At 41.4% G+C, this 17408-nt stretch overlaps 1 protein-coding gene across 1 annotated transcript; it reads right to left on the bottom strand.

Annotated features, from left to right (window-relative positions):
- Nucleotides 1-283: 283 nt before the first annotated feature.
- LOC111139083 (spermatogenesis-associated protein 31A6-like) lies at nucleotides 284-6558 on the bottom strand. The gene is made up of 4 exons (XM_022491217.1): nucleotides 6364-6558; nucleotides 5170-5227; nucleotides 4528-4588; nucleotides 284-4262 (listed from the first exon to the last, which is right to left on the bottom strand). Exons 1-4 carry the CDS (start codon nucleotides 6556-6558, stop codon nucleotides 389-391), a joined length of 4188 nt encoding a protein of 1395 aa, XP_022346925.1. The 3' UTR covers nucleotides 284-388.
- Nucleotides 6559-17408: the final 10850 nt, after the last annotated feature.

The following is a 17408-nucleotide window of genomic DNA, read 5'->3' as shown; positions in this document are numbered from 1 at the left end:
TTTATAAAGTTCAAGGTAGAGTGGAAGCAGGAGAAAGACAAGTTGAACCAGATCTTGGGGTAAGTTCTTCATAGGTATTTCTCATCTTTTTAGAGTAGTTTTTGTTTGTATAATGACAGTATCATGAAAAAAATGAAAAGATTCAAGATAAGGAGCAAGCCTAAAATGCCCACAGCCAAACACCCTCCATGTCCCTCCCTTCTAGAACCCAAAGCATATACCAAGCACAGCACAAACAAAAGCAACCATATTAGCCTCTTATGTGGGAAAAAACATATATATTGGGGAATATTAAGTATTTGGATGTGCTAGAGAGAAGAAGTTTTCTCCACATGGACTTTTTTTTTCTTGGAGATATTTTCCTACCAGGAAAGACTAAAGAAGCATTTTATGGTTGACTAGACAAGATCCCTCCCTGAAGAAGACAATGCCGTGGGCAGTGTTGATGGTGGCCTGGCACACCTGGCATCCTTGGCCCATACTGGCAGGGACTGACTGGAGACAAAGTCTTCTTAGGAGGCGGGGATGGGAAGTGCTTCAGGCCCAGCTGCTCATCCTTGAATCTTACACTTTTCAAGGACTGTTGGTGTCTGGCCTGCCTTTCCCTCATAGAGCTACTTGGGTCCTTGGAGGTAGCTTGGTGACCGTGAGCTGTATAACTCATTATTCTCCGTTGCTCTGGGTAGAAGGGAAGTCTGTGGTAGCAGACATATCCACATACTGGGGCTTGGAGTTCCTGTTTGTGTTCGTTTAACTTTGTGGCATGACATCCATGGTGAATTACCATTTTCTCCTCTAGAATCTGTCCAACAGTTGTCATGAGTGCTTGAGCCTCAGGAGTCTCACTGGCCATAATTGATCTGCTTTTGACTGGTCCTTGGCTCTGGGCAGAGGCTATTATTGGCTTACATTTTTGCAGAGCATTCTGACCTTTGACTTTCTCACTGGGGAAAATCCATTGAAAAAAGCGCCTCACCCTTTTTCTGAAGAGGCTTTCAGGAGGACCCTGTTTCTTCTCTGGTGGGACCTGGATATATCTGCTCCTAACAGAATCTGTTATTCCCCTGACTGGGGCAGGATGACACATACACTCGGCTTGAGAGGTCCTCAATTCCTCAAATTGTTCTTCATTTCCTGAATTGAGCCGCCTGTAGTCCTCTCTTTTATTAGTAGGGATAGTCATCTTGCTCTGGCTCTTCCATGAGTCCTGAAGTTTAGGGATCATGGGCTCTTGCTGCCTTAGGCAGCTCCTTTGGTCTGCTATGAAGCCATATAGCATCTGGGAAGGTACCGTGTCTCCAGTAGCTACTCTCTGGGGATGACACTGCGGCACCTGAGAAGCCAAGTTGTCTGCATCAAGAAGCATGTTTGTAGAATAGTTTTGAAGCTGGTTCTCTGACTTTGTATTCATTTTGGACTTAAATTCACTAATCTCTTCATTAAGGCACGTCTCTCCAGGATCTTGGAAAACAGACATTCTAGAAAGTTTTTTACTGCTATCTAAATTCCCCATATGCACATTTATGGTTTGGGATTTTGTGAGCTCATTGTTTCCCAAGCACATTAGTTCCACTGCCTCCCTGTCCTTTTCAGCACTAAAACATTGCGATCCTAAGCTCATCTCCAGCATCGCTACCCTATGGCAGGGGTCTTGTGAGGGCCAATCCATAATCTCCTCTCTTGGCTCATTCCTGGCCATTGTTGAACTGGGACTCAACTCTAGGCTGTTCCTCTCAATGCATTCCACAGAACTGCTCTGCTGAGTGTTGCCCATGAAGTTGAGTGTGAGGGACTGAGAAGGTGGCCTGTCCTCCTGTCCAATCAGAAAGGCTTTTAAGGGCCCCTTGTTGTCACCAGATGGGGCCCTTCCCAGCGCCCTCTGGATTTCCCCATACATAGGTGAAGGAGCAACAAAAGGCCTTTCCAGGGTGGAAACTGATTCTTCTATTATTGCCTTCTTTCCCAGACATGACTGAGAAGGTTTTCCCAGGAATTCAGCAAACTTGACCATTGAGGGGGCCCCAGACACACAGGTGGCTGCTGGGGCAGAAGCAAACTGTAGAATGGGTAAGGGTTGAACCTTTTTCAACTTAAAGAGATTTATGGGTTTGAGGACCTTGAGGGGTAGACTCCACCTGTGCCTCACCCAAAACCTTATAATATGTGCTTCCAGCGCTTCTTGAATGTCTGGACGGAGGAAGGAAACCCTGTGAGAGGTGTTCACATATGGTCTCCAACCCTTCAAGATTCCTAGATTTCTGATTTCCATGTCAGTGTTGAACTTGGGAAAAGCATGGTTGACAGCCAGACCAGTTTGGTGCACACTCATAGGCATACGTTCACTGATCTGCCCCAGCTTCCTGCTCAAATTGCGTGTCAAGAGGTTTTCTAGATTCTTATCTAAGCTTCTTAGTAAATTACTTCCTGAGTCACTCTGTGACAGCCCCAAGTCACTTTCTGACTCCTCAGAACCCACTCCCTGAAACCTCATTAGTGAGTTCTCTGAGGCCCTGGAGATATCTTTTGGGACCTTCCCCAAAATATACCCCAGGCCCTTGCCCATGCCCTGGCTTAGTTGGAAACCCACTTTCTGTGTATCCTTGCTGCTTTTACCTGCAAATGCAGAGGGCCGTGAGGGTCCATGCTTACCCTTTGCCTGACATGTCCCTGGTAATTCACCCTGATGTTGCCTTAGTTCCAGAGACTCTTGGATCTTACGGGGTAACTCCCAACGGTGTTGAACGAGCCACTTTTGTAGGTGTTGCTCCAGTTGCTTACGGAGCTCAGGACTGATTGGAAAATTCTCAGGAAGGATGGAGACCACCCAGCTGTCTTCAGGAAGGTTGGAAGTGAAGACACTAAAGACTTCTTGAGATCTTTTGATTACAGAGGATAAAGCCCCACTTTCTAGTTGCTCCTGCAACAAAGGCCATTCTGGGTGTTGAATCTCAGTTGGGATGATAAATTGTGACTTATCCTGAGCTATAGGGCAAGATATTTGACAAGCTCTAATCTGAGGTGAGGAAGAAGATGATAGGATTGGAAGAGAGGACTGGAGATGATCCTGGGTCAGGATCTGAGTGAGAGGTGGGTGTTGGAATTGGGGCATGGTTGAAATCAAGTTTTGAGATTGGAACTCCAGTTGGGATAGGGGCTTGGACTGGGAAAGCATTGGAGATAGTTTAGGCTGCATTTGAACTGGGCAGGCACTTGAGATTCCATTGAATAAGAAAGAAGGAGACTGTAATGCTGAAGAGCTTTCAGAGATCCAGGCAGTAGCCACCAGAGATTCACTGTGTAGAGAGGGGAGGCCCCAAAAAAGTTGGTTATATTTCTGTTGTAGATGGTGCCCCAAAACCTTAGGATACGAGAGCTGCTGAGGACCAGGCAACTGCTCTGGTTTGCCTTTTGTGCTCCAAAAGTGTTGGGGGCTTTTCTGCTCAACATCCAGTGATTTCAACATATTTCCCAAAGAATTCAGGTGGTAGTCAGGACTCATTTGTTTTGGATATGATCCATCTTTTTCTTTTTCTTTCCAAATGTTGATCTTGATGCCCTCTGTGACTTGTATCTCCAGGAACTTCTGGTCATCAGAGCTGAGCAAAGAGGGAGTAGCAACTCTTAGTTTGTCAGTGGGGTTTGCCCAGAATAAGGCCTCTGGTGAGTGGTGGGAAAGGTGTTCATGTTGATACTCATAATTTGAGGAGGTTGAGAGGCACAAGGCTTTGGCAGCGGTGTGCCACCAGGACAGGGCTGAAATAGGACAGCTTGAGTGGCCAAGGCCTGAGGTGGTTGGGATAGGAGAAGCTGACGAAGGGGTATGAGATGACCTCTGTGTAATGGTGCCCAGTGGGAGTGTCTTTGAGTCACACTGAGGAAGAGTCAGAATGGAGTCTGAAGGTTGTGGGGCAGAAGAGGTGGTCACTGGTGGAGGGCAGGCCTCTGAATTAAGGGGACGTGGAGGGAGAGGGGAAAGAGCAAGTGGCTGGGGTAAAAGGGGAAGAAAAGTCTCTGGTGGCCAAGAGACACTCAGAGATGAGTGGGAATGAACAGAAACTGAAGAGGTCTTTGGACCAAGAAGTAGAGGGCGCTGGGTCAGAGGAACTGGGGTAGCCAACAAGGACATGGCAGGAGCAGCAGCATCCACAGGCTCTCTGCATGGTTGGTGGGCTCTGGCAGGCGCTGCTTTGTACACCTCACCAGGGAGATCTTGACATAAGAGCTGATGAAAGCCACCCTTGTCAGGGAGCCTCCCCAGGCAGCTGCAGGAGACAGGAAGCACAAGTTGCAGCTAGAAGCTGACCGGGCAAGGCGGGCAGGGCAGGTTGGGCAGAGGTAAACACCTATAACTCACAGCCCTCCACAGCCTCCATGTTGACTTCACACTGCTCCTGCTATTCCTAACCCCAGAGTTTCACCCACATCTTGTTCCCGTGGCTCCCCTTCCCAGGATTCCCTGTGGTCCCAGAGTCACATCATAGGCTCTGGGACAGAGGAGGGTCAAGGAGAGGGGGAAAGATTCTTCACCTCTGCAAAAGTGAAATCAGGCTGCGAGCTCCCTCCAGTTCTTTCAGGCAATTTCTGCAAGCTGGAAATCAGGAAACTGGGTTACAGTGGTGAAAATAGGGGCCTAAGGGTATAACAGAAGACTGAATGCAATATTTCCTTAGGGTTAAAGTGTTGGGTGATTAGACTATGGAGCCCAAGCATCAGTGCCCAAACCACAGGATCCTTCACAGTGATGGCAAGGCCTATGATGCGGGAATGCTGCACTCTCCTATCCATCACCTCCCGGAGCCCTCACAACTACCTCATTGGGGAGAAAGGGTAAGGGTCACAAAGGAATCTGAGCAAACTTAAACCACTTATCTACAGTTGGACTTGGAGGTTCCACCTCTGAATCCAAGCATTATTGGTACATTATTGGGTACTACAGCCCACACACCCTTGCCAGGCAACACCCATTTCAGCCCCAGCAGCTTCCTTCCAAGCACAGAATCTGGAAAATATACAGTATCTGATTTCCTTCCCAGACTCTCTTTGAGGGCTCTGTTTCCTGAGGGATGGTCTCTGCACCTGGCATGCTCAGAGACTGTGGAGCTGGACCCTCAGGGGCAAGAAGGATGGAGGATAACTTGGGGCATGCAGGACTAAATGGCATAAGCTTACCTTTCAAAGCTCCACTTTTCTTCTTACTCCTGATCCTCTTCCTCAGTTCCACCTGATGCTAATAGAAAAGATGAAGGGCTGGAACTCATTCTCTCTTCTCTCTAGATGGTCTGCAAATGCTCACTCTTCATGAACAGTATGAACAACTACATTCTACATTTATACATCTAATGGGGATCTGTGGTTTTCTTTCTTTTCACTCATTTTTTTAAAGATTTTTATTTATTTATTTGACAGACAGAGATCACAAGCAGGCAGAGAGAGAAGGAAGGGAAGCAGGCTCCCCACCGAGCAGAGAGTACGATGCAGTGCTTGATCCCAGGACCCTGAGATCATGACTTGAGCCAAAGGCAGAGGCTTAACCCACTGAGCCACCCAGGTGCCCCCTTTTACTCATTTTTAAAGTGGATAAAAATATTTTAAATTTTTCTTTGGGACACCTGGGTGGCTCAGTCAGTTAAGCGGCTGCCTTCGGCTCAGGTCATGATCCCAGCGTCCTGGGATCGAGTCCCACATTGGGCTCCTTGCTCCGCGGGGAGCCTGCATCTCCCTCTGCCTCTGCCTGCCACTCTGCCTGCCTGTACTCTCTCTTGTCTCTCTGACAAATAAATAAAATCTTAAAAAAATTTGTTTTTCTTCTTTGAAGAATGCAAACCCAGATTTTCTACGTCAGATCACTATGGATGTCTCTCATCGCTATTCCTCTACTCAAAAAGTATACACATTCTGAGAACTACAGGTCCTTCTCTGCTCCATCAGATAAGACTCTGTTTCCCAAGCTCAGAGCCCCAGTCTAGTCCCTTAGAGGCTCTTCAGAGATCAGCACTGCCTCCAGATCGGCTCTGACACAGAGGAAGAGCTTACCTGAGGCACCTGCCACAGGAAGGGGAAAGTGGCTGGTGAAACAATGCTTAGGAGTCTGTTTTCCTGCAGAAAATAAACTCTTAGTATACAGCCCTCACTCACTGGTCACTGTTTGTGACTTTGCTCTGGAACCCTCTACAACACCTGGACTCTGGATCTGAGATCTTGGGATAGAAATCCTTGTGCCCTCTCTAACCCTTGCTGGCCTGGCTTGTCCCTAGAAGGATGATGTTCTATTCTGAGACTTCCTATCTCAGAAGTTTCTCAGGTGATTTAGAAATGTGGATATAAGAGATAATCTCTGTTGGGGTTTAGTCAAAGTTTCCTTACCTTCCTGGTGCTTCTATATTTCCTAGCTGGTGGTAAGGATGGATTACTCTGAAAGCAGGGGAGTAACAGAAGAAAGAGGCCAAGTCCACACAGGAAAGCAAAGATGGTATCAATCACCCAGGAGGTGGGACTGGAGCTCAGCCAGGTGGTGCCAGTGCTTCTCAGAGAAAAGAAATTCTCCATCTTTGGAATCATGCTGCTGCCCTCAGGCAACTGAGCGCTGGGACAGAGCTCAGGCTTGCATCACAGAGCTATGGCCTTGTCACAAAGGGTTCCTGAGAATGGGGGAGGGAGCAGTCAGAGAACAGGCTGGACCACCACCCCTCCCCCACCATTCAGCCCCACAGAATCCTGCAACATCCTGGGCCTTTTAGATTCCTCCTTCCAACTCTACTCGTATGTCAGAGAGACCTTTGCCAAATTTCCATTTATTCCATCTGGAACTCAGATACTACATGGTCCCCATTGTTCATTAACTATCTTGGCTTAAAGCCCACCCTTGAAAATCTGAAGTTGACCCTAGAATTTTGGCTATTTCCCAAGAAATTCTACTCTCAAGATTTTCTCTGTCTTCAACTCGAGCTTCCCATATGTTTTTGTCTTGTATAAACCCAGGTACATAAATTTCTTTTGCACTTTAGTTTTATGAATTTTAGTGTTTTGTCTCATCTCCAGGAAGACATACACTAAATAAAATAATTTATTATTCAAAATTCATAAATCAATGTCTGAAAGTTATAGTTAAAACTTCAAGTGATTTTTTGGGGCGCCTGGGTGGCTCAGTGGGTTAAAGCCTCTGCCTTCGTCTCGGGTCATGATCTCAGGGTCCTGGGATCAAGCCCCGCATCGGGCTCTCTGCTCTGCAGGGAGCCTGCTTCCTCCCCTCTCTCTCTGCCTGCCTCTATGCCTACTTGTGATCTCTCTCTCTCTCTCTGTCAAATAAATAAAATCTTAAAAAAAAAAAAAAACTTCAAGTGATTTTTTTTAAGCTTGTAGTTTTTTTAATTCTGAAGTTAGTAAAGCTTTAAACTGGACAAAGACTTTTGGGACATGCTGGATACACACTCATGTGCACATGTACACACACACATAATCACACTTATCCATTCACAAACCAATCCAGTATTTCCAAATCCAAGAATCCACAATTTTCTACTGGGAACATTTTTCATATGTTGTCTTGACCTGAATTTTTATTTCATTTTTGTCTCAGTTTAAATTTTTTTTTCAAGTAAGTTTTGAAACATGTTGTCTTAGTCCATTAGGGTTTCTATAACAAAATACCACAGACAGGGTGGATTATATAACAAATTTATTTCTCACAGTTCTGGAGTCCAGGAATTCCACAATCAAAGTGCCAGCATGATCAACTTCTGGTGAAGTCCCTCTTCCTAGTTCATAGGCAGAAACTTCTCACTGTGTCCTCACATGGTGGGAAGGGGCTAGGTATATATGAGGAGATTCTTTTATACTTATATTTTTGTGTGTGGTGTAAGAAAGTGGCCTGGTTTCATTCTTCTGCATATGGCTGTCCAATTTTCCCAACATTAATTATTGAAGAGACTAGTTTAAACTTAAGTAATTCCTTACTTCAGTATGAAAGGAATGAAAATCTTGCAAAGATATTCAAATATACAGGAAAATTAACTATCATATATTCAGTTAATTTTTAAATTTAAATTCAAGTTAATTAACATAGTGTATTAATAGTTCTGGAGTAAATTTAGTGATTCATCAGTTGCATGTAAAACCCAGTGCTCATTACACCAACTGCCCTCATTAATGTCCAACACCCAATTAAACCATCCCCTGACCTGCCTCCTCTCCAGCAACCCTCAGTTTCTTCCCTATAGTTAAAAGTCTTTTATCTTTTTCTTCTCTCTCTGTTATTATTTTATTTTTCCTTCTCTTTCCCTATGTTCATCTGATTTGTTTCTTAAATTCTACATATGAGTGAAATCATATGGTATTTGTCTTTCTCTGACTTATTTCACTTAGGATAATACCCTCTGGTTCCATCCATGTTCTTGAAAATGGCAAGATTTCATTCTTTTTGATGGCTGAGTACTATTCCATTGCACACACGTGCGCACGTGTGCGCGCGCACACACACACACAATCACTTCTTTATCCATTCATCTGTTGATGGACATTTGAGCTCTTTCCATAATTTGCCTATTGTAGACATTGCTACTATAAACTTTGGGGTGCATGTGCCCTTTCAAATCACTATGTTTTTAATCCTTGGATAAATACCTAGTAGTACAATTGCTAGGTTGTACGGTAGTTCTATTTTTAACTTTTTGAGGAACTTCTATACTGTTTTTCACAGGGGCTGCACCAGTTTGCATTCCCACAAACAGTGTAAGATGGTTCCCCTTTTTCTTCATCCTCACCAACATCTATTGTTTCTTGAGTTGTTAATTTAGCCATTCTGATTGGTATGAGGTAGTATCTTGTTGTAGTTTTGATTTGTATTTCCCTGATGATGAGAATATTGAGCATTTTTTTCACATGTCTGTTGGCCATCTGGATGTCTTCTTTGGAGGAATTTCTGTTTGGGTCTTCTACCCATTTCTTGACTGGATTATTTGGTTTTTGAGTGTTGAGTTTGATAAGTTCTTTAAAGAGTGTGGATACTAGCCCTTTATCTGATATGTCATTTGCAAGTATCTTCTCCCATTCTGTAGAGTGCCTTTTAGTTTTGATGATTGTTTCTTTTGCCGTGGAAAAGCTTTTTATCCTAATGAAGTCTCATTTTGCTTTTGTTTTCCTTGCCTTTGGAGATGTGTCCAGCAAGAAGTTGCTGCAGCCATGGTAAAAGAAGTTGCTGCCTGTGGTCTCCTTTAGGATGCTGATGGATTCGTATCTCACACTGAGGTCTTTCACCCTTTTGGAGTTTATTTTTGTATATGGTGTAAGAAAGTGGTTTAGTTTCATTCTTCTGCATGTGGCTGCCCAGTTTTCACAACACCATTTGTTGAAGACACTCTACTTTTCCTTTGGATATTTTTTTCTGCTTTTTCACAGATTAGTTGACCATAGCTTTAAAGGTCTATTTCTGGGTTCTATATTCTGTTCCATTGATCTATGTGTCTGTTTTGATGATTACAGTTTTGCAATACAGCTTGATACCAAGAACCGCAATGCCTCCAGCTTTGGTTTTCTTTATCAACATCCCTCTGGTTCTTTGGGGTCTTTTGTCATTCCATACAAATTTCAGAATTATTTGTTCCAGCTCTGTGGAAAATGCTGGTGGTATTTTGATAGGAATTGCACTGAATGTGCAGATTGCTTAATGAAGCATAGACATTTTAATATTTTGTTAATTATTTGTTCTTCTAATTTATGAGCAAGGAAAGTTTTTCCATTTCCTTGGGTCTTCCCAATTTCTCTCATAATCGTTCTGTAGTTTTCACAGTACAAATATTTTCTCTCTTTGATTAGTTTTATTCCTAAGTATCTTATTATTTTTTTTGGTGCAATTATAAATGGGATTGATTCCTTGATTCCTGCTTTATTAGTGGTGTATAGAAATGCAACAGAAAACTGTGGGTTGATTTTTTATACTGTGACTTTGTTAAATTCCTTTATCAGTTCTAGCAAGTTTGGTGGAGTCTTTTGAGTTTTCTATACACAATATCATGTTGTCTGCATAGAGAAATGTTTGACTTCTTCTTTGAAGATATCAGTGTCTTTTATTTCTTTTTCTTGTCTGATTGCTGAGGCTAGGACTTCTAGTACTATGTTGAACAATAGTGGTGAGAGTAGATATCCCTGTCTGGTTCCTGACCTTAAGGGAAAGTTCTCAGTTTTTCCCCAAAAAGATGATATTAATTGTGCATTTTTTGTATATGGCCTTTATGATGTCAAAGTATGTTCTCTCTATCTCTACTTTGTTGAGGGTTTTTATCAATAAAGCATACTGCATTTTGTCAAATGCTTTTTCTGCATCTATTGAGAGGATCATATGTATCTCATCCTTTCTTTTATTAATTTGGTATATCATGTTGATTGTTTCACAGATAATGAGCCACCCCTGCAGACCAGGGATAAACCCACTTGGTTGTGGTGAATAATCCTTTTAATGCACTGTTGTATCTGATTAGCTAATATCTTGTTGAGAATTTTGGCATCTGTGTTCATCAAGGATATTGGTCTGTAATTCTCCTTTTTAGTGGGGTCTTTGGTTCTAGAATCAAGGTAATGTTAGCCTCATAGAATAAGTTTTAAGTTTGCCTTTCATTTCTATTTTTTGGAACAGAAGAATAGACATTAATTCTTTTTTTTAATGGTTGGGAGAACTCCTCGGAGAAATCTTTCTGTCCTGGACTCTTGTTTGGTGGGAGATTTTTGATTATTGCTTCAGTTTCTTTGCTGGTTATGGGTCTGTTTATATTTTCTATTTCTTCCTATTTCAGTTTTGTTAGTTTATATGTTTTCAAGAATTTATGCATTTCTTCCAGATTGCCTAATTTGTTGGCACATAGTTGCTCATAATATTCTCTTATACTTTCTTGTATCACTGCAGTTTTGGTTGTGATCTCTTCTTTCATTCATGATTTTATTTCTTTGGGTCACTTCTCTTTTCTTTTTGATATGTCTGGTTAGGGGGTTATCAATTTTGCTAATTCTTTTAAAAAAAGCTTTTAGTTTCATTGATCTGTTCACTTTTTAAAAATTTCTATATCATTTATTTCTGCTATAATCTGAATTATTCCCCTTCTCTTGTGAGATTTAAACTTTATTTACTCTTCTTTTTCCAGCTCCTTTAGGTGTAAGATTAGATTGTATATTTGAGACTTTTTTGCTTCTTGAGGAAGGCATGTATTGCTATACACTTCCCTCTTAAGACCACTTTGCTGCATCCCAAAGGTTCTGAACTTCTGTGTTTTCATTTTCAATTACTTCCATGTGTTTTTAAAATTCTTCTTTAATTTTCTGGTTGACCCATTCATTCTTTAGTACGATGTTCTTTAACCTCCATGTATTTGTGGTCCTTCCAAATTTTTCTTGTGTTTGATTTCAAGTTTCATAGCATTATGGTCTTAAAATATGCATGGTATGATCTCAGTCTTTTTGTACTGTTTGAGGGTTGATTTGCAACCCAGTCTGTAACCTATTCTGGAGAACATTCCATGTGCACTCAAGAAGAATGTGCATTCTGCTGCTTTAGGATGAAATGCTCTGTATAAATCTGTTAAGTCCATCTAGTCCAGTTTGTCATTCAAAGCTCTATGTTTTCTTGTTGATCTTCTGCTTAGATGTGTCCCTGCTGTGAGTAGGGTGGTAAAGTCTCCTACTATTACTGTATTATTATCAGTTAAAGTTTGCTATTAATTGGTATTTGGTTGCTTCCAAGTTAGTAGTATAAATATTTATGATTGTTACATCCTTTTAGATAAACCCCTTTATTATGATATAGTGTCCTTCTTCATCACTTATTATAGTCTTTGTTTTAAAATCTAATTTGTCTGTTGTAAGAATTACATCCATTATCATGATAAATGGTTCTCTACCGCCTCACTGTTAATTTGGACATGTCTTTGGATCTAAAATGAGTCTTTTGTATTTGCAAATGACATATCAGATAAAGGACCGATATCCAATATCTATTAAAGAACATATCAAACTCAACACCCAAAAGCCAAACAATCCAGTCAAGAAATTGACAGAAGACATAAATAGACCCTTCTCTGAAGAAGACATACAAATGACTAACAGACACATGAAAAAATGTTCCACATCATTTGTCATTAGGGAAATACAAATCAAAATCACAATGAGATACCACCTTATACAGTTAAAATGGCTAAAATTAACAGGACAGGAAACAACAAATGTTGGCAAGGATGTGGAGAAATGGGACCCCTCTTACACTGTTAGTGGAAATACAAGCTAGTACAGCCACTCTGGAAAACAGTATGGAGGTTCCTCAAGAAGTTAAAAATAGATCTAACCTTGACCTAGCAATTGCACCACTAGGTATTTATCACAAAGATACAGATATAGTAAGAAGAAGGAGCACATGCACCCCAGTGTTCATAGCAGTAATGTCCACAATAGCCAAACTGTAGAAGGAGCCAAGATGTCCTTCAACAGATGAATGGATAAAGAAGATGTGGTACATATATACAGTGGAATATTACTCAGCCATCAGAAATAATGAATACCTACTATTTGTATTGACATGGATGGAATTGGAAGGTACTATCCTAAGTGAAATAAGTCAATCAGAGAAAGACAATTATCATATGGTTTCACTTATATGTGGAAGATAAGAAATAACACAGGATCATAAGGGAAGGGATAATAATGAATGAGAATAAATCAGAGAGGAGACCAACCATGACAGACTCTTAACTCTGGGAAATGAATTGAAGGTTGTGTAAGGGGAGTTGCATGGAGAGATAGAGCAACTGGGTGATGGGCATTAAGGAGGGCACATGAAGTGATAACACTTGGTGTTATATGCAACTAATGAATCATTGAACACATGACTAATTGAATTTAAATACATACATACATACATTCATAGTAAAACAAAAAATAAAACAAATCTCTTTTAGCAGCATATTGACGGGTGCTATTTTGTTTTTGTTTTTGTCCATTCTGATACCCTATGTCTTTTGATTGAAGCATGTTGTCCAATTTCATTCAGAATAGTTATTGAAAGATATGAATTTGGTGCCATTTTATTACTCATAAAGTCACTGTTCCTGTAGATTGTGTCTGTCCCTTTTTATTCTTTGTTACTTTTGGTCTCTCTTTCTACTCAAAGAGTCCCCCTAATATTTCTTCCAGGGCTGTTTTAGTGAACTTATAGTGTTTATCTTGAAAACTGTTTATCTCTCCTTCTAGACTGAATGACACCCTGCTGGATAAAGTAGTCTTAGCTTTCTTTCTTTCTTTCTTTCTCCCATTTAGCACATTGACTATCTCCATCAATTTCTTTCTGTCCTGCCAGGTCCTATGGATAGGTCTGCTGCTACCTTTATATGTCTACTCTTGAAGGCTAAGGACCTTTCATTGTGTGCTCTTTCAGAATTCTCTCTGTATTTTGCAAGTTTCACTCTGATATGTCATGGTGTTGATCTGTTTTTGTTGATTTTGAGGGGAGTTTTCTTTGCCTCTTTGACTTTGAATGCCTGTTTCCTTCCCCAGATTAGGGAATCAGCTATAATTTGTTCAAATAAAACTTCTGCCCCCAATTCCCACCTTTTTCTTCTGGAACTCCCATGATATGGATACTATTTCACTTTATGGAATTGCTGAATTCCCTAGGATTACTTTTTCTTTCACTCTTCCATTCAGCTTCATTATTTTCCATAATTTTATCTTCTATATCAACTATTCTCTACTCTGCTTCTTCAGTCCTCAAAGTGATTATATCCAGTCTGTTTTGCATCTTCACTATACCATTTTTTATTTCAACCTGACCAGTTTTTTTATGTGTTTTATTTCTGTAGCAAGGTTTTCTTTGGTGTCTTCTATTTTTTTTTTTAAGACTAGCTAGTAGTTGGGTATTTACCCTAAAGAAACAAATGTAGTGATCCAAAGGGGCTTGTGCACCCGAATGTTTACAGTAGCAATGTCCACAATAGCCAAACTATGGAAAGAACCTAGATATCTATCAACAGATGAATGGATAAAGGTGTGGTATATATATACAATGGAATATTATGCAACCATCAAAAGAAGTGAAATCTTGCCACTTACAATGACATGGATGGAACTAGAGGGTATTATGCTGAGCAAAATAAGTCAATCAGAGAAAAACAATTATCATATAATCTCTCTCATGTGAGGAATTTAAGAGGCAGGGGTTGGGGGGTTGGGGGATAGGGAAGGAAAAAATGAAACAAGATGGGATCAGGAGGGAGACAAACCATAAGAGACTTAATCTCATGAAGCAAACAGGGTTGCTGGGGAGAAAGGGGGTAGGGAGAGGATGGTTGGGTTATGGACCTTGATGAGGGTATGTGATATGGTAAGTGCTGTGAAATGTGTAAAGCCTGACGATTCACAGACCTGTACCCCTGGGGCAAATAATACATTATATGTTAATAAAAATAATTTTGAAAAAGACTAGCTAGTAGTCTTATAACTGTTGATTTAAGTTTTTATTCAGATATATTGCTTTTATCTGCCTTGAGCAAGTCCCTGGCTGTGATATCTTCCTGACATTTTTTTGGAAAGAATTCTTCCATCTTGGGATTTTAGCCAAGTTTCTGTCTTTTGCTTGTTATGAAACCTTGTTATGTTTCTTGCAACTCAGAGTAATGCTATATTAAAAGAGGTCATACACTGTGCAGGGCCTGGCACTTCAGGAAGTGTTTCTGTGTATGCCATGTGCACTCTGCTGTTGCATTTTGGCTCCTCTTTCCCACTGGTCAGTTCTCTGCAGAGTTTCTCCTCATGTGCAGTGGGGGCTATTTGAACATTTATGAGGTGTGTTCTGATTTTTTTTATTTTTAAAGCCTGGAAAAGAAAGAAAGAGAAGAGAAAAAGAAAAAGAAAAAAAAAATCCTGATCCAAAAATAAGAGAAAAAGAAAAGGAATAATTTAAAAAAATCAAAACAAACAAAAAACAAAAACACACAACAAAAAACTATAAGCCTGATTCCAAAGAAAAAAAAAGAAGAAAAGAAAAGAAAAACCTGGGGTGCCTGGGTGGCTCAGTTGATTAAGCATCTGCTTTCAGCTTAAGTCATGATCCCAGGGTCCTAGGAGCTAACCCTGCATTGGGCTCCCTGCTCAGCAGGGAGTCTGCTTCTCCCTCTCTCTCTGCCTGCTGCTGTGCCTACTTGTGCTCTCTATCTTTCTATCAAATAAATAAATTAAATAAATAAAATCTTGAGAGAAAAAGAAAAAACTATAAGCCTGATTCCAAAGAAAAGGACAGAAAAAAAAATAATAAGAGAAGAGAAAAAAATACAGCCTGACCCTCTCTGCACCAGGCCTTAAGGGGACACTGTGAGGCACTGGATGATCAGTAGACCTGGTGCATGTGATGTGCTGCATGTGTTGCTCTCCTGGGGTAAAAGCCTGCTGTGCTTTCTCAAAATCAATCCTGCCCCAGTAAAAAAGCACTTGCCAAGCACAGGAGGCTGGGTTTGATGTAAGTGGTTTCCACCTCCAATGCGGGCTGCTGTTTTGCTCTCTGATGTACAACTTTGTTGGTAGTGGGGATAAAATGGTAACACCCCACTCTCCCACACCAGAAAGGGGATTTCACACCTCCCCCACTTTTCAGGAAGCCCTCACAGAAAAGTGAAGGCCATAAGCATGCCTGGCACCCACCGCTCCTACATTTATCTCTGGCATCGCTGGGATTCAAAACTCTGAATCTTGCGTGTTTTATCTTTGATGAATAGCTAGAATCAAAACTCCAAATCCAGGATGCCTGTGTTGCTCAGTGGTTTAAAGCCTCTGCCTTCAGCTCAGGTCATGATCTCAGGGTCCTGGGATTGAGCCCCATTGGGCTTTCTGCTCAGCAGGGAGCCTGCTTCCCCCTCTCTCTACTGCCTGCCTCCCTGCCTACTTGTGATCTCTGTCTGTCAAATAAACAGACAAAATCTTAAAAAACAAAACAAAACTTTAAATCCTAAAGGACTGAGCACCACTCAGATCTGTTCCCTCTTCCAGATTAGAGGCTTACTTCCCTCTGAGTAGTGCTCTTTGTCACAGAAAAATGGTCCCCTACCTGTGTGATATGTGAATTCTGTGCTATGGCAATGCAAAAAGGAGCAACCAGGTTATCCACCCTCTGTGGGAGTCATAATCCCTCGTTGATGAAAGGCTGTTTGCTGGTCCCTGCATGTTTTTTTTTTCTTTTTTTTTGTCCTGGAGAGGCAATATGCCCTCTTCCAAATGTACCCCAGGAAGTGGAATGGTCTTTCCCAGTGCAACCTCAAAGATCCCTACATCTCATTGTTTGCACTCCCAGGCCAGTGCCATCCTCTCCAGGAGTACATGCAATAGTTCTGCTCCAGCAAAAGTCATATACTTCCAAAAGCTCAGAGTTTGAGCTTCACTCTCTATTTGCAAAAAATCTTCACCACTCAGTTTGCCCAGCTCCCCAGACAGTGATCCAAGAAGTTTTCTTCTTGTGTGAACCCACCACTGCACTCTCTCAACCCCTCTTTCCCTCTCTCCATTTTCTCTCCCCACAGAAAGTCTTCCCTCCCCTCCAGACCACAGCAGCTTTTCTCTCCCCCAATTCATTTCCATGCACACAGCTGCCACATTGTCTCCTTCCAACTGTGGAAATCCTTCTTCCAATCCTCAGATTGATCTCCTGGGTGTTCCAGGTGATCTGACCTTAATCCAGCTGTGTTTTGCAGGATGAGGAAAACCCCAGGTCCACCAACTGTGTCATCTTAACTCTGCCTTCCTCATTTAATTTTAAAAACTGAAAAAAGGAGGCCTGGGTGGCTCAGCCAGTTAAGCATCTGCCTTCAGCTTAGGTCATGATCCCAGGGTCCTGGGATAGTGGCCCACATTGGACTCCCTGTTCAGTGGGGAGCCTGCTTCTCCCTCTGCCCCTCCCTCTACTTGTGGTCTTTCTCAATCTCTCTCACATATGCAAAAATAAATAAAATCTTAAAAAAATAAAAAGTGAAAAATAAACAAATAAGACAGTCATTAGATTAAAATATTTAGGATAGTGCAAAAGAAACAAAGGAAAGATGAAGTTCAAAAGACTAAATATTCCAAGAAACCATTTTCTAAAAACATGCACAATAAAATATTTAAAAGCATCTGTTTGGCTGAGACAAAAGAAGGAACTATTGGGAAGGTGAAGAATGGGGTAGAATGTCCCTAGGCATGCTTTGTCCCATGAATACAATTAGATAATTATCAAGTCATCCTGAATACCCCAGAAATAGATCTGAAGACTGGCAAAACAAACTCCACAACAAAAGGTAGAGAAGAGGTCACATCAAAGAAGGTAGGAAGTATAGATATGTGGTTTGGGAGAGAAACTGATCATGGCTGCCAAATTAGGAAGGGAACTGTGGTCACAGAGAAGGTAAAAAAAC

Source organism: Enhydra lutris, unplaced genomic scaffold (genome assembly GCF_002288905.1).
Source record: "Enhydra lutris kenyoni isolate GAN:26980312 unplaced genomic scaffold, ASM228890v2 scaffoldscaffold95, whole genome shotgun sequence".
NCBI lineage: Eukaryota > Metazoa > Chordata > Mammalia > Carnivora > Mustelidae > Enhydra > Enhydra lutris.
This window is presented reverse-complemented; position numbering and strand designations above follow the sequence as displayed.

Excerpts from the sequence above, each read along its gene's own strand:
- LOC111139083 (XM_022491217.1), bottom strand. The coding sequence starts at position 6,558 with ATGATTCCAAAGATGGAGAATTTCTTTTCTCTGAGAAGCACTGGCACC. Across the intron at positions 5,228-6,363 it reads AATATAGAAGCACCAGGAAG|CATCAGGTGGAACTGAGGAA; the intron begins GTAAGGAAACTT and ends CTTTTCTATTAG. Across the intron at positions 4,263-4,527 it reads CTGATTTCACTTTTGCAGAG|CTGCCTGGGGAGGCTCCCTG; the intron begins GTGAAGAATCTT and ends TGTCTCCTGCAG.